This window comes from Ascidiella aspersa, chromosome 8, assembly GCF_963924565.1.
Source record: "Ascidiella aspersa chromosome 8, kaAscAspe10.2, whole genome shotgun sequence".
NCBI lineage: Eukaryota > Metazoa > Chordata > Ascidiacea > Phlebobranchia > Ascidiidae > Ascidiella > Ascidiella aspersa.
In genome coordinates this window covers 3529698-3555926 of record NC_139454.1, presented here as the reverse complement: position 1 = coordinate 3555926, position 26229 = coordinate 3529698, and the positions used below count along the sequence as shown (strand labels likewise).

General features: G+C 36.8%; 1 protein-coding gene across 1 annotated transcript in view; it reads left to right on the top strand.

Moving 5' to 3' along the window:
* Positions 1 to 26229, top strand: part of LOC146135214 (single-strand DNA endonuclease ASTE1-like) — a 43024-nt gene that overhangs the window by 11310 nt on the left and 5485 nt on the right. Inside the window, exons 7-9 of the mRNA XM_083395708.1 lie at positions 6531 to 6577; positions 7695 to 7786; positions 25217 to 25953. Of these exons, the coding sequence (XP_083251834.1) occupies positions 6531 to 6577; positions 7695 to 7786; positions 25217 to 25953 (876 nt within the window). The remainder of the gene's footprint in view (positions 1 to 6530; positions 6578 to 7694; positions 7787 to 25216; positions 25954 to 26229) is intronic.

Sequence of the window (26229 nt, the reverse complement as noted above, 5' to 3'; positions counted from 1 at the left end):
ATGCTACCACTTTGTATGGGGGGCATAGGCCCCAAATCCTATTTTATAGGACACACCTGCCTTTGATATACCGACCAACCGTAAAGGTTTTGAAAAAATAATGATAATAACTGAGGTTGTAGTTAGACGTATAAGGAATATCAAAGCCCAGACAGAAGTAGGTAGCATTTTGAACGTTTCGAATAAATCTCATAGACGTATAAGGAATATCAAAGCCCAGACAGAAGTAGGTAGCATTTTGAACGTTTCGAATAAATCTCAAGATAATGGCTGGATTTTGTAGATAGATGTTGTACGAATTTTAATGCCCATACAGTAGTAGGCAGCATTTTAAAACGTTTCGAATAAATCTCATAGACGTATAAGGAATATCAAAGCCCAGACAGAAGTAGGTAGCATTTTGAACGTTTCGAATAAATCTCATAGACGTATAAGGAATATCAAAGCCCAGACAGAAGTAGGTAGCATTTTGAACGTTTCGAATAAATCTCATAGACGTATAAGGAATATCAAAGCCCAGACAGAAGTAGGTAGCATTTTGAACGTTTCGAATAAATCTCAAGATAATGGCTGGATTTTGTAGATAGATGTTGTACGAATTTTAATGCCCATACAGTAGTAGGCAGCATTTTAAAACGTTTCGACTCTGTATATTTTATTTTCAACGTGGTGTGTAGGCACTCATTATACCTCTGTTTAACGTTTTCAGGTAAAGTCAGTTCTCTGTATGCGCGGTCGTGACATTTTGCTGACACGACCGGATCTTACAAAGCTAAAGCGTGATAACCGTTCGCAAATTTAACTGGAAGTCGTCAAACCATCAAGGTGGTCGCTGTGTGTAAAGTTTAACGGTGTACCTATACAAATTAGATGCCGCTTTACCCTTTAAAATACGGTTCAGCTGAGAGTTGCATTTAATCACACCACAATAGGGCTTATCGGCTACCATACAGCATTGGGCATATGTTAGCTTATCGATTTACTATTTACTTGTGCAGTTTAGCTTTTATTATACCAAGCAACTCATTGTTTACAAGTAGGGTTGTCAAATACTTCGCATTTTAATCTGATACAAATACCCGATATACAAAGTTTCCACAATTTTAGCGTTACGAATAAATGAAGGCATTCGAAAATAGCTTGTGGTTAATTTGTGTGATAGGCTGGAGTGATTGCCTAATTTTTATTTTTTGAAAGCCCATACAGAAGTATTTTCAACCGTTGTTGAAAATGAATAAAGAATTAGTTGAAACGTTCAAAATGCTACCTGTACGGGCTATATTCTTACAACGTCTTACTGTAACCTCCAATATTTTGTTGTGTTTTTCGTTTTTTTATGTTCATACCTTATATTAAACCTTATGGCGCAAAATTCATTGGACATTCCACCATAAAATAAACTTTAAAACTGTAGCATTCTATCCAATTCTAATAAAACTTCGCCGCATATACGTTGAACATACGTATGTCATAAACCTAACCACATTGACGTTGACGCAGACTATTCCTCCGTTTTAATAGTAAGATGTTGTGATAAGCGGTATTGAGAAAGTGGCGATTTGAATAATTTGCATCACACTAAAGCCCAGTGGGCCGGGTGTATTAAGCGTAGGCCTCTGCCTACTGCGTTGTAAACAAATAATTTGGTGATTATATGATATTGAGTTTTCAGTCAAGTGCTAACCTACCTATGACTTACCCTGATACAACAAATAAAAACCCTTATTATTATATTTTACTGAACTTAGATTCAAAGCTGGACAAGCGATTTGAAAACTTTTTTGAATATTAATGAAGAGTTCTAACTTAAGCCGACTAATATATGAACTCCGTGCGAAAATATCACAAAATCGGTTGAAAAAGTTAGCTGACTAAGTTTTGTTAACCGACCAGCCAAATATATATCTAAAACGCTAAAAATAGGGGTTTAAAAAGTTAAAGGGACTATTTTAAAGTTTCCATCAAAAAGAATGGTTCAAACTTAAAAAAATGTTTGAAACGAAAACCTGAAGCTTTTAAAACTGCCAAGTTAAACAAGAACACGTTTAGGGCTTACATTAAAAGACCAGTCATATATATATATGTAAATATACAAAACAGAACATACGGGTTTAAAAAGGAAAAATGGCTATTTTAGAGTTTCTATAAAAAAATGGTTCAAAAAACCGCAAAGTGTAAAACGAAAGCCTAAAGCTTTTAAAATCCCAAAGCAAAATGAAAAAAGGCATTTAAAAGGCAGGAGAACGGTTTAAAAACGAGTCTGATTGCGCTTTTTGACATGCTACGTCAACCTCGTGATGTTGTTAAACGCGGCTTGTTGTTTAAAGGTGAAACATTAACTTTGGTGCGCGTGAGCTCGTACGACCCGGTTACCGGAATAACAAATTCCAATCCAATGCGATTTCGGCTGTTGAGCGTTCGGTCTGACATGCGCACTAAGCAGACAGTTTTATTGGTTCACAGTGTGGTTTTTTCGTCTTGGCAGATACAACCCCTTATTGCTGGCGGATATTTTAAATATAATAGCATTGTACAGTTTAATTTACTATAAACATTATTTTTCAGGGCCAAATTATTTTTTCCACCATGAAATCTTCACTTAACTAACTTTACATATATATATATAGATATATATATATATGCGTTTTTTTGAATCCAGCACATATACCCAATTAAATTATTTGAATACATTTGCATTCTATGATTGAATTTACTACTAACATCATTTTTTTACGGCCAAACTATTTTTTTCACGATTAAACCTTCACTTAACTGACTTTACATATATATGCATTATTTCAATAGCTACCAGCACCACATTTAGCCAGTTAAGTTATTTAAATACATTTGCGTTTTAAATTTGAATTTACCGTTACGCCTTTCATTCACCGTTACAATTTGAGTGTCATAGCTTCTATGTTAAGCATATTGATTTATTTTTATTCTAAAACTTTCGTGCGTGGTATTTTTAACCTAATGCCAAACCAATGTGCCAATTTATTTTGTAAGCCATTTGCATTCTGAATTCGAATAATAATTAATGTTGAGCCATTTTCATTAGCTTATAGAAGTTGTAAACTTTTTTAAGCCTTTTCATCACTTTTAAAACAAATTTTATAAGGCCAGTTTTACCTCTCCAGAAGTAAAACAAAGCTAGTTTGAAAATCCTGCTTTTGAAAAACATTTTCCTTGAAATTCGATCAATACTATTCGCGGGCCTGGAGAACTTATGCACACCAAAGTGTCAATACTCTGATTTAATGGCCGCCGAACACTGTCGACGGACCGGCTATGACGTAACAGTGCGTCGAGGATACGTCACAATGGCAGTCGGTCGATAAACAAGTCGGGCGAACTTCACCACAACTTTTTAGATTAAATAGAGAGAAAAGACTTTCGACGCATTAAACCAGTTTAAAGCAATAAAATATTGTACATGGGAATAAAACACGAAATATTGATGATTATAAATTCACCCTGTGCTCTACTTAATATTATAAAACTCTAGTAGAATACATTGTAGAAACAAATTGAAGTCACAGTACTTGATATTAGTGATACACAGATTCGTAATTGGAACAAACTCACTAGTTAGTCGTGGAATTAATAACAATGCCGTTATAGTCCTGTTGAAAATGAAAAGAATTGCTCGAAACGTTCAAAAAATGCTACATACTTCTGTAGGGTTGTAATGACTTTAGTCACTGTTTTGAAATGGCTTAACTTTTAGTCATCTCTACAAACTAACTTGACGTGGATTTTTGTAAAACAAAGAGTTAATTACTTTAATTTTGTAGATGTAAGAAAACTATTGCTATTGTTCAGGTTGGGTTTGCAATATGAAATCTTGCTTAAAAGGGAATGAATTCAATAGTTTTAATAGTTAGTATTTAGTTTTGATGTCATTTGCTTGACTTGGACTTGACTTAATGTTTGTTAAAAATAAATTGACTGAGATTTATGTTAAAAGACTTGTTTAACACTGCACTCCTGTATGGGCTTGGGTATTCATTTACGATAATGCTTTTTGCTTTAAATTTTTTTTGCTTTAAATTTGTTGAGAAACTTCTGGAAAAATACTGGATGCTAATGGTGTTGTAATTAAAACTTTAACAAAATGTATAATCTGTATTTTCGATGTTGCCAAAAGGCATCTGTTTATCATCGCACCGAAAGTAGGTGGTATGCGGGGAGCCTATCACGAAACGCCGGTTTCACAATGACGTAACAATGCGGGAGAAAAGGTCAAATTTCGACGCAGAGATAGACGGATTACTTCGAGGGAAATACCAGTGGAAATAGAACAAGAAATTAGAGTAATTTTTTTTAAAAGGGTTATTCAGATGTTTGGAGTCTGATCAAATAAATATATTATCCTGAAACACATTTTTGGGGTTAGCGTATTGTCTAGCAGACTATTGAAACTATTGTGGTTTTAGTGGATGTATTATCCCCAATTTTTTAATTTTAATCCTTCTTCGCTGAAGAAATGTGTATTATAGCAGTCTAAACGCTGTTTGATAAATATTGTTATGACAGTTTTTATGCTATACAAACCACAGTGTTCGAAACACGAGTGTCTCGTTTACGACGTAATTTTGAACTCTGCGGTCACGCGTGAAATAGCTTTTAAGACGATTTCAGTCTGTCATTCGATGAAGTGTGTCAAAGGTGCGAAACAACTCAAGTCCGAAGAAACTTTTCCGCCTCAATATTTAATTTTACCTGTTTAAATATCCGACTTAGACACTCCTAATGTGGACATATTTACAATGTTATTAAAGCACTGGTTCTTGCCTATTTAATTTCAATGCAAGTAAGTACATTTTTCATAAAACAATTCGACAAGTTCATTAACAACTGTGCTTTAATTCGAGCGACGCGGACATTTCAGTCGCTGTCGTTCTGCGAAACTTTTTGTCTTTGCTTTGATGACAACTCTGCTGTGTCGAGGTTCGTCTGGGCTGGTCTGACGTGCTCAAAACCACATTTTGTGCTATTGTTGGTTGCCTTAGTTATCAAACTTCAGGTACATAATATCACGCTTCAAAGTTTTACGCGTTTCAAACATTGTTGTGAACAAGCCATTCCGATAAGACTCACATCCAATAGTCAAGTCAAATGAAAAATAACTTCAATTTTACATCACAAACAATTCTCGTCCAAGTCCAATTGATAAGTTGCCCAATTCAAGCATATTAGTAGAACGGCTATACGACCTTTTTTCCAAATTTTGATACTTTTAAATATCTTAAAACGAAAAATTATAGAGAAAAATGTTTTTTGGATCAAAATGTCATAAAATCATCTTTTAATAAAAGTGCTGGCATTTTTTTGGCCAGTTTGCATTTCAAATTCTTGTAGGGCCCAATAAAGCGTTTGTATATTCAGGTCGACGCTTTTTACCGGTTATATTACTGCACAGGAACCAATACTAATTGACAAATGATAAATTGCCAACACAACTGTATTGTTATGTTGTTTGAGCTCGTTAGCAAAATAGCATATTATTAAACCAATTGTAAAGAACGTTATGTGTCATTTTTATTCGTCTGTTTATCAACAGTAACGATTAGTCACATGCCTACACCAGCCAGTGTATTGAAATCAACAAGGCTTTTAACAAACGACGTTTTTATAAAACCCAATATGAACACTATTGGCATCGCAAAAACATGACACATGTATAATAATCGCGCAGAACGCTGTTTCAAAGCGAGCACTTTATGTATCACAATGACAATAATTACCTTTTTTCATCTATAATGTGCTTTTCGCAAATGCCCGTTTTAAAACGGTTAAAGGTTTTTTTAAAGTCAAAACTGTTTTATTTGTAATGCCGTCCTAAAAAGTTCTAAATCAAACGTGTTGGTCTGTCACATTGTCATCAATATCATGGAAACGACCACCTTTTGACCACATGGAAAGACGAACCAAAATTGAATGGTCAGCGTGTTAGTGACAAGAAACATGTCGTAGAAACTTCTTATGATATATATATTTTTTCTTTTATGTCGAGGTATTTTTTATTATGCCTTATATATGTTACCCAGCGATTTGGTTAATTATTAGATCCAATAAACGTGTGCTTACTGTTTAGTTGGCTATTAAAAAAATGATCAAAACTGTCAGTAAATCAGACGGTTTTTTGCAAAATTTTAAAATTTGTGTTTTACAAATTTTATTGTCGTATTGTTATAAAACGTAAGCAACATAGTATAAATGGGTAGATAGATTAAGAAGTATTTAAATATTCTTTTAAAATATAAAATTTTGCATTATAATAAATCATAAAAGCTAGAACTTTAAAAAAATTACAGCATAATAGCTGGAGGTTTTATATCGGCGTAGTATGATTTTTCGCAATCCAAATTGTTACAAAAGGCTACTTACTTTGTGATAAAATGTTTTGTGATTTTATCCAAATTGCAAAACGAAAAACCGATGTGTTGTGTAAAAATTCATCACATTAACGCACTTAGCTCTCCGTTTTTGACAAAACTTCAACCTTGTCGACATTTGCTTTGCAGAGCGCTACGAAGACCGATTCCCAGCTTTGAGCGAACACGACAATCAGGTGAGAACTGGGACGTCACAATGCACTTCGAAGCCGGCGCCCTTCACGCGTTTGTTCGTCACAATGGCGATTGTTAGGCAGAGCATGACGCATTCCTTAGAGTTATGCCGAGCTTTTCCGGACACAACTGAAATGCTTCGTGCACTTGAATTGATTTCAAGATGGCGGTTCGTTAGTTACGCTCGTCCGTATACGTACGCAAACGAAAAATATTTTTTTTTATCTTCGCGTAATTTTTTAAAATTTTTACCCGCATTTGTTTTGCCTAATATTTTCTTGTCGCCATTAATATATATTTTATATATTCTTCTATTTTAGACTTAACGGATGTCCGTATACGCACGCAAACGGAAAAATACGTTTATTGTTCTTTACGCTTACTTCTACCAATTTCAACTCGCAGTTGTTTTGTCTAACATTTGCTTGTCGGTATCAATATGTATTCTTCTATTTTTAACTTATGTAGAACTTTTAGTTTTTACGTGCGTGATCAACGGATGTTTGTCGTTCGTATACGCAAGCCTATTGGAAATTGTCCGAGTTTTTCATATCCTAATGTCCCGCATTTAGATTACCCATAAAGATTTTACAATTTCATGGCAAAAAATTGATTGCTAACGTTGATAGGCATTTCGCTGAAATACAAAAGTGGTCTACGATTTTTCATTAGTAAAGTTTATGTGCTTCGGGACAGACTGTATTTTACATAAGATCCTGCGCAGAACCAACGCTTAACCATATCCCGGTAACTCTTTAAATATGGCGACACAACTCCAAAAAAAGAACTAAGGGTTTTGGAAGTCATTTTGGTCAGAAATTTCCTGGCTTGCAGCGAAAAAATAATCGGCCTTTAATTTGTTAAATTTTCAATTGATGTTTAAAACCACATTTAAAGTCGTTTCTGTGGTCCTGACATAGTTTATTGTAGTCTGTTACGTTTTTAAAGAAAGAGGTAAATTTAAATATATTAAGCTCACGTCAGGAGAAAATATGCCAAAGAATTAAAAAAACACCGCAATAGTCTTTGACATTTGTAATAATAGCCAATACGTTATTTTTGTCCTTTCCCAAACAACTTTCGCAAACAACTAAAACACGAACCGGTGTGTGTCTACAGGAGGTCGACAAAGGCATGACGTCACAATGGACCCCCCAACCCCGTCGGCCCCACCCTGAACGCCTCACCCCGGAAATAGCGGCACTTATCACGTGAGTTACGCATGGTTGGAAGCGCGAAGTAGGGCAAAGTTGAACCGGGCCTGTCCAACCTTTGTGCTCGGAATGCTAACATTTTTAATGTCTGTGTGGTCTCCAATTGATATATACAGGGATAATAGCGGTTTAAAAGCCATTTATTTGCTATACGAACCAATCTACAACTTAATTTTAAGAAAATATGTCGCTATGCTCAACGTTGACCATTTAACGAACAGGGCTGTTGTTATACAGAGATATAATAGCGGTTTAAAGGCGATTTTTATTGATTTAGTTTTGGAAACCAATTAATAACGCAACTTCTAAAAAGAGACGTTTGTGCGGAACTTTTTTCAATGTCTCTGACAAAAAGCGCTAAGTAGGGCAAAGTTGAACCGGGCCTGTCCAACCTTTGTGCTCGTAATGCTAACATTTATAATGTCTGTGTGGTCTCCAGTTGATACACACAGGGATAATAGCGGTTTAAAAGCAATTTCATTGATTTCGTTTTTGGAAACTAATTAATACTTAACTCAACTTTCAAAAAGTGACGTTTTTGCGGAACTTTTTTAATATCTCTGATAAAAAGCGCGAAGTAGGGCAAAGTTGAACTAGGACTGTCTGACCTTTGTGCTCATAATGCTGATTTTTTTTAATGTCTGTGTGGTCTCCAATTGATATATACAGATATAATAGCGGTTTAAAGCCATTTATTTGCTATACGAACCAATCTACAGTTTTATTATAAGAAAATATGTCGCTAGGCTCAACGTTGAGTCTTTAACCAACAAGGGTGTTGGGACTGTCGGTATACGCAGGGATAATAGCGGTTTAAAATACATTTCTAGACATTTTCTTCTATTAATTTAGTTATAGGAAACTAATTGATAACGCCACTTTCAAAAAGCAAAGCTAAATTTTGTAGAACACAAATAAAACAATATGTCAGTGACCGGAGGTCGCAGGTTCGAACCTCGCCGCAGGCTAGTAGTTTTTCTAGCCTGCCCTGCTTACATCATTGATGGACAGATTCAGTAAGTCTGCGATGGCTTTTCGGTTACTAATGATACGTAAGCTGTAATCGTTGGTCAAAAAGCACCCCCAGAAGGGATTCACAGTTGTTAAGCACATATGTGTGTGTATCTTTCATTGTATGAACCATGTATTCGTACTGCTTCGCATTTTTCTCAATTTTGTGGAGAAATTTTGCTGACAACCCATCTTAACCGTATGAACTGCTGGAGGCGGCGAATTAAACGCCTACCCAAATTTTGGTAACGACCAACAGGTTGAGAAACACTGCCTTAAGTGCATCGCAATTAAAAAAAATTGATTATTAAACATATTGCTACAACGCCGTAATAATAGGTGTTAACGCACACCCAAAATCTGTAAAGACCAACGGGTTAAGAAAAAAAAAACAGCTTTGAGAAACAGCGATTTGGTGAATACGCCGCGTTTCGAAAGTTTAACCTCGCTGGCCACATCTGTGCCATGGGCCTAGTGTGGTGACCTTTGGGTTAAATCAACTTTATTCTGTCGGTTCGTCGCCACCACAAAAGCTCTGTATACAAAGGGTGTGACTTTTTACAATGGGGGCGTGAGTCACATTCGGGTTACGTCGAGGTTATGTGGTTTGTCCTAATCGTGTTAAGTGTTTACTTAACGTATTGTAACTCTTGTGATAACAACAGGCCCAACCAACATGACAAATAAAGGAAAACGCCCGCTTTGGAATGAAGTTTTTTTAGGCCTTATTTGCAAATAAGCTGGATTTTGGTGCGGTGAATGTTTGTTTAAAGGTGAGCATACTACCCGGCGTTTTCTACTATTCCGGTAAACTTATTTAAGTCGAAATTTGGACAACTTTGAACCAGAGCGAAATGCCAATCATTTATATTTGAAGTCTAGTTTGCAGTGTTGTAATGACTTCAGTTAAAGACTTGGCTTAAGTTCCTGTTTTTTTTTAACTTGACTTTTGACCAAAATGACTTGACTTGACTTAAATTTTGTTAAAAAAAGACTTGACTAAATGTAAGTTTTTTAGACAAATGACTTGACTCGGAGTTAAGTCATTGTGTCAAATATTTTTGGTTGAAATTAGGTGTTTTCATTAATTTTTCATGTGCAACAAAATTGGGTTATTTATTGTGATTTATGCACGTTAAAAAATTACTTGATATATAGTGCGTTTTTGTTATTTTTAGTTTAGTTATTGCTCATAATCGGACGAGTTTACCAATTTACATCGTTTAACATTTTATTTTTGTGTCAGTGACATGACTTGAAGTTCCCTTGCTCTATTAATAACTGGGAAATTGACTTGGTATCTATGCTAAAGTCTTGACTTGGGCTTAAGCCATTTTTTAAATGATTTGACTGGGATTTAGGCCATTTCAAAGTGACTTGCGTGCAGCACTGCTATTTTGTGGATGGTATTGTGTTCATCTATTTTATTTTAAATCTAATTTCCGTTATACCGAAACAGACTTTTCGTTGAGAAATTGTTATTCATTTACAGGGTTTTCGCCTTAAAATCACAATTATTTTTCGGCGCTCAATTAGTTTAACTCGCAATTCTAACTTAAACTCGAAAAAATGCTTGAAAAAAAAAAAAAAACTCGATTTACCCTTTCTAAAACACAGAAATCGGTTTTCCAGTATAGCGTAACCACGTCATTCACAATGCTACATTTGTAATGCCGCTATTTTTAGCCAAAGTCTGTATTCGAAATAAATCGCAAAACATTGTCAATGCGTATTCCGACACAGTGAAACATATATTACCACGAAAATGGACAACACAACATTACAGCCTGTGGAATCAGATACGTATAGTGTTTGAACCCGCATGGCTGCTGTTTTTGGAATATCTCTTTCCGGTTAGTATGACGAGTACCTGCCTATATTTGCTCATTCTGTTGAATGGTCCGCACAGGTTCAATACAATGCTATGGCAGTTATTTTTGTGTGTATAATACGCCCGAGTTTTGTGTTGTCTAATTGTGTATTTTTATAGCTTTTCCCGTGGCAGTGATTTCTAAACCTTTAATGGCTTATAGCACACCCAGAAATGATAATAAGATTGTAGCAACCCTACTAGATTTTTTGTCAAGTTGTTTACTGTAGTCTCAATATAAATGGACATATAAGAAATCCACCGTCAAGATGCTTTTCAATAGAGCAAAAATCATTTTCTTGGAGAATCCAAATTTTTTTGGCACCTGTGAATATTAGAAAGGGTACTACAGTTCACCGAGGCACCCGGTTGGGAACCACTGGTTTATTCCGTCTTATATATGGTTGTTTTAAACAAAATACTTCGCTATTAAAGTATTTAAATTCCAAAAAACATACGATTGAATTGGCAAAACGCAAACGGTGTCTTTAGTGCGACTTCATGTTAGAAGTATTACAGTTATGCGCGAGGTATTAATTTTGTTCACATTTTAAAACGATTCGATACTATAAATAAGCATTTTCCTTGGAAAATAGTTGATAATTTTAGTTTTAGGCCTAATTAAAGGCACGATTTTAATTAATAAGCACATATAGTAACCAGGAGCAACTGTTAGGTAAATTGTCCTCGGCAAAAAAAAAACACGAACAACTGACGCAATTAGTTGTATATCTATTGCCATAAGGACTACAGTAGAACCTCTCTTAAAAAAAAATGTGTGCACTTTTGGAATAGTCTGTGTGCGTACAGTTACAGTTAACCACATAGATAGACGTGAAAACCCTCATAACAAAACATGGCCGAATCTGTATCGTTTGAAAATGTTCGCTTGTTTACGCGACTGTTGCGTCACAGAGCGTGTGTGAAAAACGTGTCCAATCAGCGTGCTTGCAGCGCCCGCGCAATCGCCACACTGCAACTAAAGGGACTTTCCCAACTTCCGAATGTAGAGTGGTGTCTTTTTTTATTTACACCGCAAATGCGTTTAACACGATACAAAAGTTGTGTTGTAAAAAGCTAGCCAACCTGACTTTATGAGTGTGTTTTACTGTAAGCTGCATTACGTTAAAGTGTAATAACCTCCCGCGGAAAACGAAAAGTTTTAATACTCGTTTTTATAAACAGTTTAAACATCATCATTACTTTTTACTATAATTCGCCATGTTTGGTACCTTTGATTTTGCCTACTTAAAAAACTCCGGCTACGGTTGACCATGCAAAAACCGATGGATGACGTATCTTAAAACTTGATCTCACAAGTTACGCCAAAACGTTGCGTATTTTTTTATATTTAAAGACGGAAAACACTCTTCAAAAAGTGCCTTTGTATATTTTTAAGTTAACAAAACATTTTTTGAGGGAGACTCATGAATTGAGTAACTTTTTACATGCAAGTTTATAGAGGAGTGTTAGGGTTAGGGTTAGACAACTTCCAAAAAGGGCAATTTTATGGCTACCTGCAATCTTGGCTAACTTTATACTGTGTATAATCATAAAATTAAAACAAATTAACCTTGTCGGATCCACTATAAAAATTCCAAACGTGCCTAAGTGTTCAACAGTTTAGCAGAATTATAAAGCACTGCGGAGTTATAAACCACTTATCTTTTTACTTTTTTAAGCATATGTATGACGTCATTTGGTATCGGATCGCGATAATTTTTATCCAAAATATCGGGTATTGGTATCAGGACACAATGCCAATGTTATATTTTGGTGGAAAAGTTTGGTTGCCCTTGTGTCTGGAGTGTTTTAGATTTTAACAGAATTATGAATCACTGGTGGGCTGCGGAATATCACTAACAATGGTAATCTGTCCTCGTGGCCGCTTACCATCAAAGCAACGAAAATTCCGCGGCCAATTGGAATTCCCGCACGCGCTGTATACAGAGACCGGTGATTACTGAATAATAAATGCTGGGATTATAGCGTTCCTTGGCTGCTTAGCCGCCCCGGCTAGCCTCATTTGTTTAAGTTTAGCGAATGCCGCGCTGAACTGAACAAGGCTCGCTGCAATCTTGATCAAAAGCTGTAGCCGGCCGATGAGAAATTCCCGATCGATGAACATTTAAGCTGAATTTTGGCGCTGTGCGCGTGCGTGTGTGTGTGGCTCTTTACACTGTAACACAGTGGTCGGCAAACCGCAGACGCGGCCGAAATATAGTTGTGGGCCAAGTAATAAGCGTACATTCATTGCATTGTATTTTAAAATTTTGTGTGGCAAAGAGTTTTTGTTCATTGGTGCCTCACAGGCCTAAATGACTCGTAAACTCTGTGAAGTGTAATTTCTTTTAAATTAAAATTGTTAATGCCGTTATTTCGAGCAAAATTCGGATCTTTTTATGCCTTATGCGTCACGTATCTTTTCGTGCGAAGTTTCGCCAAATTAAAACAGATACGCGCGATTAGGCGGGATTCCAGCTTCATATTTGCGCGCGAGTTCGTTTAAGAACAAATAGGCGTTTCTAAAATTAATAGTTTTCGAACATACCGTTTTGTGACGCCACTTTTTGTATCCTAAAAGTTTCTATACCCCCGAACAAACCACTTCTGTTTGTCGTAGAAGTTCACATAGTGAGCCTTCAACAGTACTTGAAAGAGTATTTTGGGCCACGTCAACAAAAGTTTAACGACCACTGCTGTAACGCTCACTTTGTGAGAAGTTAACCACAAAAAAAGTGTGGAGAAAGCGGACTAAAGTTGGCAGAGTCAGTTTTTGACTCATTTTTTTGCATTTTCAATCCAAACAAGTGACGTTCGTTCTTGACTGTTTTTTGCATTTTCACCTCTTATTTGGGTCAGTCTACTACGACAAAAACGGTCTTACGAAATTTGAACTATGGGTTTTTGGCAATTTATTTGCTTTTAGCCTATTTTAATCGCCACTTAAAAGTGACGGGCAACGTTTATCCCTTAAACACAAGTTTGCAGTTTTATTTCATCTGAATGTGCCTGTTTTCTGTACTGTGTCTTTTTCAACAATACGTAAACCTGAAAATTATTCGCATGCGGAAAAACCTGTGTTAACCAAAGTGTACTTACACCATTGCTTTTGCTGTCTTTTGTGTGAAGTTGCTATGACTGCTTGGTAAACACCAGATCATGATTTTGTGGTACTTTTAACATTTTCTTATTTTAATGGTCTCGTAAACAAATAAGGGGCAATGTTTTTAAGAAAACAAGTATATGGATCCGTTTTTGCCAATTTTTTACCCTTCTTTATTTTATAAACCCTTCGTTATTTTACAAAGCCCAATTAAAACAGTGGAATACTACCAAAGACAGCTGAACCCAACTAAAACCGACCTATGGTCTTTAATCTGTCTCTCTAGCTGTTTAAAAGGTAAGGAATCAGATGAAGGAACGTGAAGCGTGCAAATTGGCATTTTCGGGACAAATCCTTATCTTATGCATAATGAAAAGGCCACGGTCATTAAAATAAGATTTAAGGGCAGCTGCCTTCGTTAAAATTTCGCGGAAGCGTTCAGGATTTATAGACCTGGGAATTATGTGCTGAGAACTGTATATAGCCGTCGTTCTCCAGGGAATAGCGTAAGATAAGGCTGGTTAATTTGTTACTGCCGTTTTGTTGTAGTCCTAAAGGGCAAGGCTGTCCGACCATTATTATATATAGGTGCAATTTCACGGAATTTTTCTAATTATGAACGGTACTACCGTAAAAGCAGCGGAAAATATTAATCTTATTCTTAAGGCGCCTATATTTTGGTTCCTGGTTTGGTGATTTTGTCAAACGTATATCGTCCGGCTCAGAGAACCGTTTATCTTTTATAAAGTGCCAACATATCCACCCAGGGTCGGGTCATGCCCTTTAAATCTCAAAAATTAAAATCGTACCACAAGATATTATCAATGGAAAATATAGAGAGGGTTATGATATACTTGAAAAAGAAAAAAAAATATTTCAACCGAACCACTATGATGAATGTGAAACGGTAACTCAAAAATTTCATAGGTTTATTTTTAAGCAGTTGGAAACAATTAACACCAATTCGGACACCGACACAAATGATGCTGCAATAGTACACCACTGATTGATCGCATGTCAGGCTATTTATAGGCAAAATATTAACTAAAAAAGGCAGAAAGCCTTTATTTTAAACCGCCCTTGAAATACGTTGGGTTTAGTTTCGACGCTATCAGCGTTCAGGTTTTCTGTGGGCCATCGCAACAATAACACAAATTTGTGCGTGAGCAAAGCAAGCCCAAACCAAACCAAACAAAGCGTCCTAACGTTATGTATAAGGATAGCCTTTCAAAATATGTCCACTTCCGTTGAACGAAAGTTGACGAAGTCCAACGGAACCCGGCATTTTGAAATTCGTCGTTGAAAGATGAATTTACTGTCACGTTTTAAGGCGAACTTAAAATAAATAAGTTGAAGAACCGGTTCAGGCCTTTAGCCGCCGATCGCTCAGTCACACAACCCTGTTTGAACTGAATGGAACGAAATAATCTCGTTATAGGCGTCTCAAGACTGGTTTGCCTGGGCCAACTTCCAAATGTCAGTGTGCTTTGTTGGACGCCCAACATTCAGCCTACTTATAGGCGCATCAAAGTGGGACTGGAAACGACGTTTCATAATATGCAACAAATGCAATAAAGAAAACTCGTCATAGCTGTTTTAATCCACAGTATGAACGCTACAAAAGCTTTTTCATTTTGTGTTTGACACAGTAAGATTATCAAAGCCCATACAGAAGCATCTTGAACGTTTCTAATAACTCTTTATTTATTTTTAGAAAATGCTCAAAACATGCCTTAAATGTTGACTCTGATGATTTTAATAAGTGGTCAAGTAAAAATATTTGTCACCACCTAAGCAGCCTGGTCAGATGATAACTCTATTTTAGATTGAATTTGAAAAACAAAATTGTTTAATAATGAATCTTCAAAAAGGTCGAGTAGATCGACATTGTCTTGATACAGACGTTTCGATACGAGCTTGTATCAGCATTCTGATTTTGTTAAGCTACATTACAGATCCGTGCATTGTACCTAAAAAGTTCTAAAAGCCATAAAACTGGCCGTGTAGCGCAACATCATTGCACAATGCGTTTGCAACAGCAACGCCTGCGTATACGTGTAATCATGTGCTTGTAAATAACGTGGGCGGCTATAAATTGCGTTATAGTTGCGGTATTGGGATTAGACACCAATTAAAAATACGAAAAAAATCGATCTGTTTTTTTTGTCAAGACTAGTAAGAATATATCAAAGCCCATACAGACGGGAGCAGCATTTTGGACGTTTCGAATAACGAATAAAGAGATATTCGAAACGTTCAACCTTCTTCTGTATGGGCTTTCAATTTCTGACTACGTCTTACCACAACCAATTAAAATGCTCCAATGTGTTTTATTGTGATGCTGCATTACCGAGACTCGGGCCTACGATATCAGCTATTTTCACAATAATTTTCTCTTCGTTTTCTTGCCCTGTTATACACAAAACTAACTGGATTTGGATCCACAGTACGATGTCGAATAATATCGGATCGGAGCCGGTACCCGATGCCAATTGTTAGTATCGGTATCGTCCGATACTAGAGTGGTATCGGTGCCGATCTGATGCCAAATTAATTTAGGAATTTCAGCTATAATTTGCGATCAAAACAGCGATTTTTACGTTGAAAGCTAAATTTATCAGCATAGAAGGTTAAAAACTGAAGGTAACTAAACTTCTTTACGCTAAAAACAATTTTTACCTACTAATCTGGAAAAATTACCTTTAAACGTTTTAATTTCATCTAATTTGCTAGATGGATGACAGTAATGACGTCATTTGGTATTTGTTCGGAACGCGATACTTTTTGCCAAAATATCGGGTATCGGAAGAAAGCATCAAGTATCGGACATTCCTAGTCTACAATGTCGCTTGTTTTAGCTTTTAAAAAAAGCAAGCACAACTTTAAACCAATATTTTTATGAGGTTAGCACAAACGGCATCTTATGTGTGGCCCCGGCGTCTGATAAGCCCGTCATGGCTTTATACTAGGGTTCACAAACTTTTTTCCAGGAAGGGCCAAATATATAATTTTGTGCCGAACCTTATTTAATTAAATAAAGGAAATGAAAATAAAATTTACCCAAAAACAATACAGTCAGCTTTAATAAATTGTCTTTAAGTTTTAAAATTTCATCAAAATCTAGTGTGGAATTGCATCCGAAAACGTTTTAACTGTACCTTATCGCCATTAAGGTACTGCAGTCGGCCGGTAATTTACTACGTAGTTTATTGACCCCTGGTTTAACCCCCAAAATACCGAATTGGGCAATTCAAACGACCTAACTTATCAACACCAGGTCCGTAACACCCTCCCCTTCGAAACGCAACCGCCCACATTAAACACTTAACCAGTTTGTCTGCGTCTGCGCGTTTGTTTAGACGCAAAGCAACTCAGGCGTAAGATTCTCCGGCCTATACCCGCCCCGGGCAATGTCACGTGACCGCAAACAACTGACGCCTCCCGAAAGTTAAACGTATTCCGACTCTGTGCCCCGTGCCTTGTTCCTAGTGGTGTTAATGATGATCAAACGGCTTGAACCTCCGCCTATTACATTTTAAAGTAGAATCGCTGCCAACACTTGTTGGATCGGCTGTACACTTGTTGCTGATAATGATGATAGTCAAAACTGTGAGCTTAAAAGCCCAGTGGTGCGATATTTTGTGGACATGCGTTTACCGCGTGATAATTTTTGGCGAGACCAGGAATCGCTATAGGCTCACTTTTAATCCGTATAGTTTTGAATCTGTTGCTTTAAAATTGCTATAGGGGTAAATTGATCCCTGAATGGATCAAAAAGTTGAACAGTACACAATTTACCGAAATACGTGCAAACTACAAAGGTGTCATGGTTAATTAACATATAGCTTCCGACTAATGGTTGGAGGTTGTATAGTAAGACGAAATAAAAATATTATTTTCTTATAGCTTCTACTTGGTTAAATACTGAGCCATAATATAAATTTTTGCGCACCAACACTATAGTCGTAATAGTTTTTGACCTACGGAGTTAAAATGCCTTCAGACGATTTCAATTAGTAAATCGACACTTACAACTCTAGGGATGTCCAATACTTGACATTTGATTCTGATACCAAATATCTTGGCTTAAAACTATCGCGATCCGATAGGAAATGACGTAGTGAATAAGTTTAATTATAAAGAGGGTTCTTCCGACAAATATTTATTCTGTGCTGTTTCGATTACCTATTCAGGCAATCTTCTTCAGGGCAAATTAACTTGTAAGTAACCTTGCAGAAAGATATATATATGCAGTGAAGAAAAAAACGACGAAAAACCAAGGTGGCAAAACGAGGCGAAAAAAAGGTAACATGGCGCGAAAAACGTGAGAACGCGATAACCGGCTGCAGCCTCTTAATGGCCGTTACTAAAGAAGTTTGGTTGAACTGTATATAGTGAGCATTAATAAATTACCAAATTTATAGTTTGAAATCGCCTCTAACAACATGTTATCCACATTCACTTCTAATTAGAGCAATATGCAACGGGGCCGGTTAATTAGATCGTACTTCGGTGACCCCTGCCTTAGAGGAAACATTGAGCACTACAACAAGACAAACCCATTGTTCGGATTCCATTCATTTCCCTTAGCGGACGCGCGTTTAAAAATTCATGAGCAGTGTGCGGGAAAATCGTCTTCGGTTTGCCGCGAACGATTACCTAACAACTACGACCGCAGAACCTTTAAAAATACATGCCCTCGTTTTGTTGTCGACTTTTACAAGGTCAAGGGCAACGTCACACCGTTGTGACGTCATCACGACTCGTGATCGTCGGCCGTTTTACGGCTTAAGTTCTGCACGTGACGATACGAACGTACCATCGCTGGGTTTTTTTCGTGTCTGTCTGTTGGCTTGTTTTCGTATCACGTTTTCGTTTTATGTTGGATGCGTTTTTGCGTGAAGTTCTATAGCTATATGGTTTATTGCGTCATATTAAACCACAGTGACCCTGCTTTAATTGACGTGAAAATGAAATCGCCTGACTGATTTTTTTGTTATTAGCTCGATTCTGTTTCTAATATTTCGGTTTATGTTGACATTTCTGTTGTTACAGGAATTTGTTACCACATACCGTATATACAACGCAACATAACGCTACGTTCAGTTTTCTTCTCGGAGGTGGGAGCATTATCCAATCACCAACACTAAATTGAGTGTCATATTTAATTTTGCATTATCCAAATCAATTTTACATTTAAAAGGTTAAAAAACAAGTAAGATTTTAAAAATTGATACTCACAACCGTCTGATTTGAAAATATTACTAAAGGTGTTTCATATTGTTCCTGAAACTTTTGAAATATGACTTTTAAAACGACTGAATTTGATTTAGTTTTATTTCGATAAGATTTGTCTATTTGGGTTGTAGTTTTCAGTATACAATAACCTACCATTTTTTTGGCCCCGAAAAAACTAATATAAAGCGCGACGCATATATTTTTCCCGACCTAATACAACTTTTGTTAGGGTCACGTGTCGTGAACTTCAAAGTCACGTGCGAATTAACCCGAGGTCACGTGCGTACGAACCTGTTAGGCGAGTCACAGGATTTCGGGCTCAGGTAACCTGAACCACTTCTGCCAGTCACGAACGAAACCGCAGTCGGCAAGCCTTTTTTCGCTCTGTATAGCCTCATGACCAAGTGATAGCAAAGCCACGTTTATGTATGCCGGCTTCAATTGTCGAACATGATTCTTAGGCAATTAAGACATTCCTCAGCCAGCCAATATTATCACCGCTTCAAAACAAAGTACTTTTACCGTAGTTTGACAATATTTAAAGTATTTGGACCACTTTAAACACATTTTTTACAGTATTTTGACAATATTTACAGTATTTGGACCACTAAAACACATTTTTTAATGTTTTTTGAAAATATGAACAGTATTGGGCTAAAAAACACACGTTTTACTGTATTTTGAAAATATTAACAGTATTGGGCTAAAAAACACACGTTTTACTGTATTTCGACAGTATTTAGAGTATTTGGACCGCTTAAAACACAGTATGTTTTACCGTATTTTGACAGCTAATTATCCACATTAAACAATGGATTTCTCACCGCGTTTTTGCGGTTACTTTGTCGGATTGCATTATGGTCGCCTAAAGTCCATTCTAACCGTGCAATTTCTCTTTTTTCAAGTTTTTCTTTTTGTTTTAACTGTTTGCACAATCTGCCACTTCAAAACCGCTATAAATTCGTGCTTAAACGCTCGATGCGAGAATTACTTTGGTGAGAAAACAGGGAATCAATTCAATGTTAAGTCAGTCAACATGCGAACCAGTTAGCGGCCCACGCCTCACTTTTCGATGCGCAACATTTTGTGCGTCGGGTTAATGTCTGGCTTCGGCGCTTAGATCCGGCCAAAACATTACTTTCGCATCCTGTTCTGCAGCTGTAGCTTTGCTGGCGAACATACTCTTTACAAATTGCTAGTTTTAGCGGCATTTTGCCACTGAGGAGATGCTATTACGCCCGACTTACGCCCAAGTGATGCTCTTGTGTGATTTGTGCCACCGTTTTGTAATTACCGCTGAACCCTAAACATTATTTTTTGTTTGTGTGGATCAGGGACATAATTTTATTAGAGCTGACGCAAATAAATAGACGGTATTGAACAAGTAGACCTGGGAAGCCTGGAGTATAAATGCATTTAGTGCAAAAACGTTGTTTTTCAATTACATACTTTTTACATACTTTACATAATAACATACTTTCAAAATTCCAATTTTTACCAATACAATCATATTTTAATTCGGCCTCATCAAGTTTAAACTGGGGTCCATGTGCCCCGTGGATTACTTTGGGTCCATGAAGGTCTGATTAAGATTAAAGCTTGCTTTAACGTATTGTGCAACATAATAAAACCTTAATTTAAATCGCAATTTGTTCGGGACCTCACTAAAATTATAAAAATGAAATATATTTTTTCACAGGAAAGAGATTAATTAAAAAGATCCTAAACTTTGTGCTTGTTACAATATCACGAGCTTGTGATAAAACGCCCAGTAATGCTATAGGGCCGCGAATTAAATCGGAAAGTTTTTTGTTTTCCACCGGATTATTCAGCTACACAGTTCGAACAAAACATAATGTAACTTTAGCCTATATTGATGTCCCACGTGACAATTACGCACTCAAGTTTTTGTGCGTGACACGTGATAATATGACGCGGGCCTCGTGATACCGCGGAGGTTTGAACAAAATACATGTTTTTTTCGGCTCGCGGAATTTTGCCGCTCTATAGAGCGTTGTATTACTGTATAGGCAAAAATGCAAATCATCAAACTTTCCATGTAATGCGTAATGAAAAAAACGGCTTAATTCTTTAGGATTAGCAATTTTGTTAAAGCGCTGATTTTGTTGTAAAAGATGAATTTCAAATTTCGTTAAAGCATTCTTATTTAGATCTACACAAAGGCGCTTTCACTATTTCCCTGTTCGTATACCAAATCTGTTAACAAAACCAAAGTGTTCCAAAGATTCCTTACGAAATAGTGTTGGTGTGATACCTTCTAACAAATATTTTACCATTATTAAGAATTTTGAAAGTTTTAATTCGTGCTCTGCTTAAAACATCACGCAACAATCCAACTCTAAAAAGAAAAATTTCGGGCACCCAATCTATATGACTTGTGTGGGTAAAAGGGGTGCAATTCAAGTTACCGTACTCACCACAAAGCGAAATACCTGGCCACACACGATGCTACGTCATCCCTTATATACCTGGCTGCTCGTGTGCGGCGGTGCGTAACGGTTTCGCTGCAGCGAATTGACTTTATGTGATGTGGAAGGAATGTGGAAATTTCGTGCTAAGTGAAGCGACACAGTAGGGCGTTCACTAGAACTTGTCAGTGGATTTGAACTCCAAATACGCCCGACTTACGCCCAAGTGATGCTCTTGTGTGCTACGTGCGACCTTTTGATTAAATTATTAACGCGGAACTCTAAATATTATTTTTTTGTTCGTGTGGACCAATTAAGTCTTCAAAGCTAATTTATGTCTTTAAAGCTAATTTTAATCATAGCTCATAAGATGCGTGAAGGACCCTTTGCAACTTTTTTCCTGTTTTTTTATGGACTACTTTCGTCCTTTTGTACGGCCCTGTTCTAAGTATAAAGATGCGTTTACAAAATTAAAAAAAATGCGAGGGTAATAAAGAAGAGTTTTTTTTAGAGATGGCATTTGTTAAAATCCTTTTTAAAATATGTGAGAAAACAACGACTTTAAAGCGGGTGGCGTTTAATTGTGCAGGAAAATCAGAGTCCTAATTTTGCTTCCAAAATCAGCCTGTATATTCCGTGCTAGTAAAAGCCTGTGATGTTAAGTTATTATAACCTTGTTCAGATTAATAACGTCGGTTTTAAATTGTTTCCTGTGCAGACAGAATTTACACAACACTGCACACACAATACACAATGGGGCATATTAGGCGCCAAACGAGTGTAATCACTGTTATTATTTTCGCTCGCAAGGTCAATGTATCCTTTGACCTTGCAGTGACCTTTTCATTCTTTATCGATTTCGAGTTGTCGGGTAGGCGCGCCTGAACGGCCTTTTTTCCCGGAAATTTGTTTGTCAAATAAACAAAGAAAAGGGATTCGGGCATGGAGTGAACATTTTGCGTCTAACTCAAGGTATTTTGGCGACAAACAGTTTCGAAATGCCTCTGAACACCAAAAAAAATGCATGTTTGTTTGAAGACAGTTTTCCGAATATTAAAAACATAAAACATAAAAACTAAAGCGCAAAACCGGGATAATATTCTATTAATAAAGAGTACAGCAGTGGCAAGATTTGGTCTAAACTGCGTCGATAAATCATTTTCAGGAGATCGAAACATTGACCCGCTAATGGCTCTTTTTCCTATTTAGAAGGCCTTTCAACGGAATTACTCAAGAATAGAAACTGCAATATAATTTCTAATTTAATATGGCAATACCAGGATTAGAGACGATGCTAAATAAATCAAACTGTTTATATTTACGTGAACAACGTTTCGTTTATCATCAACGAAAATAGCGGCTTTATTATGCCATTCGCTTTCGAAACTATAGTCTGTTAAAGAACGCTGTTTAATTAAAGTTCCTATATAGGGAATTTAGGCGTTTTCGGTTTAAATTAACGCAATGAAGCACTGCTTTCGTGACGAATTTATGAGACCCCGTCATAAAAACTACCTAAATAATTCCGATAGTAACTGCACGTTCTGTGCACTGTATACTGCGACGCTTTGCCTTATAAGGAAATGCCAATTAACGGACACATGACACTCTTGTTTTACTGCATTTTTTAAATTTCTCTCACAACACGCGCCCATTGTGATGTAATAAACGTTAGTTCGCAAGGCTATAGTGTAAGAAAAAATCAAAAAAATTAAATAAGGTGCATCTTTTTATCAAATTTACAATAGGCCAGTTTGCGTTAAACTAAATCAGTGTTTCTTAACCCATGTCACGGCCGAAAATTGTACCGCTGTTTAATTTGGTTGGGTCGCCGTCTGTTGAAATAGTTCAAATGGTTTGATTTATTGAGATTGGTTCTGAGAAATTTCCCTAAAATTTGAACGACATCTTGCTCGGAATCAATTTCAATAAATCTAACCATTTAAAACTACTGCAGTCGGGGCCTAATTTTCAGTCGTGACCCACAGGTTGAGAAACCTTGTTTTATAGTCACATACCTTATTCTTGGCCCCCAAATCAATTCGCATATAAACAAGGGCCGCGAAGTAAAACTGAAACCAAAGGGGTGAAAACACAACGTATTGTCGTGGTTGGAAACTTAACTTTGCGGTTTTTAAAGTTGCCGAAATAATGTTTCAAATTAGGTAGGCAACCTATCTTTGTCTGGATATTAATTCACCCTAACTTTATCAGTATAATTATCATCTTTGGTGCATCGTTATGAAATCCGAATTCAATGACAGGAGGTGATGTTACTTGGACGAAAATTCAGTTCCCTAAAAAATCACCTGAAATGATTTGGCTTAAGTGCACTTAGTCACTGTTTTTAAATGACTTGACTTGACTTAAGTCATTTGGGCAAAATGACTTGACTTGACTTAAGTTTTTGAGGCAAATGACTTAAGTTGAAATTAAGTGGTTTCGCTTGACATTTGCATATCTCAGTTTTTGTAAGTAAAACAATTTATTTGCTACATGTTGCGTTTTGTCATTGTTTAGTTGAGGTATTGCTCATAAAGGGAAGAGTTAACTAATTAAAAAAAATTATCGTTATATTTTTATATCAGTGATTTGACTTGTAGATGACTTGCTTGACTGTTATTTTTTTAAAAGACCTACATATAACTTGAATGGGATTAGAGTTATTTCTAAATGATGTACATGTATACAACACTGCATGTTAGTGTAAACAGCCAACGCGCAGCCATAAGTTGTCCATTTACATTAGCGACGTGCGTATTATAATTTTCACCTTAAGTTGGTCTGACGTTTTTACATGTGTAACTAGCCTTAAGCAAACACAAGAGACATCATTGCTTAAAAAAGGACAGAGTTTCTCTTTCAGTCGAATCTGTTTAGCACCACGTGTGCGGCATTAATACAGTTATACCGGGAAAACGAAGCCTGTTTAACATTAACAGTCAGCTAGTGCGAATGCTATATGTCACGCACTAAAGCGAAACACACTGCAAACCTTTCTGATAGTTGCCAGTTGGCAACCTTTCGGCTTTTCTCAGAAACGGAGTGATAAATTAAAATCACGCCGTATATTCGCGCTCGTTGCACAAAAACATAAGGTCTGTGTGCTTTCCGTATGTGGGAATTATACCTGAAATAAGGCGAAACCGTGACGTCATATAGCACCTTTAAAACAGCTGTGAACTTGTTTTTCCAACTTTTTCCCAACTCTCAGTTAATTCGAAATATTCAAACGTTTCCGATAGGTTTACATTGGCAACCATCTTTTTTTCTTAGAAACGGTCTGCCCATATTTCATTACAAAAAAAACGATTCATTTTCCATTATTCAAAAAACAATTTTGACATGACCAACTCAGCTAAAAAAAATGAACTAAAATATGGGTAAATTGTTAGTTTAGTCTTGTGGAGTTGTTTATCTATTAATCGAGTCAATACTTGTTTTTTTTTAGTTTTTTTTAATGGGTAGTTCAAATTATTTAGCTATTTTAAGCAGTAACGATACAAAAAGGTCAATGAACACAGCCATTTGTCGACGTAGTAGATTACTATAGTAGAAGCATTCTTTAAAAAAAGCCCCCTTTACCGCTACTATTGTTCAACTTTATATTCAGTGATCGATTTATTTATAGCACGGAGCTTAAATGAATGGCCTTAAGTTTCGCTTTTGTTTCAAATGGCCTTAAGTTTCGCTTTTGTTTCAAATGGCCTTAAGTTTCGCTTTGTTCACCATTATCAAAATCAATCAATCAAAAGTCTCCGCTTTTGTTCCAGATCCGGGAAAATTCCCAGTTTCCTAGCCAGCCTTTTCACCAACAACTACAAAGTTCTTCTGCCAGTACAAGTCTCCAAAAAGTCCCCGAACCGCCACTGCTTACAGGCGCGGTACGCCACCTACCGACTGCTCCTAGCTCGGGGGGCAATCCAAAGTGATGACGTCACTATTACCGAGTACGACCGCGTGATGAACACATATCAGCAAAGTTCTCTGCTAAACAGGGACGCATTGGTAAGATCAGTGTGTTGTGAGTGTCTCGATACTGTTACGTCACAAATGGACAATAGTGACGTCACATTGGAACAGCGCGAGAAGTATTTGCGACACGCTCTGTTGGGATGCGACGAATCCAGCAGCGCAGCTAAAATCTACCTGGAAACGATGAAAGAATTTCGAAAATTTGAATCAAAACAACTTGAACTTCACTGGATGAGCGTGCTGTCCTGGATGAGAGAACCGCGACCGGTCGCCTTGGCGCTTTCCATTTTGCTGCTGCTTCTTCACGGCGCCACGTTCCCCGCTGACGCAATCAGTGACGTCACGATTCATGACGTCGATTTGGGAGATGACGTGGACGATTTGTGCCAGTGGCTGAGCGTTCTGCAAATTGCGATTGCGTTGGGTTCGATTCTAAAGCTTGATAAAAATGGCGAATTCTCGTGCGATTTCGACTGCGAGACGATTTGGAAAGTTTACCACCTGGTTGCAAAACAGAGCAACACGCGACGAAAAAGTAAGATCAGTTTGACAAATGGGTTTAAAAGGTGCTTTCGTTAAAAAAATGTAATAATGATAATATTTGGGTACACTATGCACGGCTCTGTAATGTAGCTTGATAATAAATTGCAAAGCCAAAAAGGTCATGTAAATCGACATCATCTTGACGTTTCGATACGATATTGACTGAAGATCTTACAAGTTCGCATCGAAACGTCGTAATCACGATGATGTCGATCTACTTTTTGACTTTGTAATTCATTATCAAGATAATATTTATGTTGTATACCGT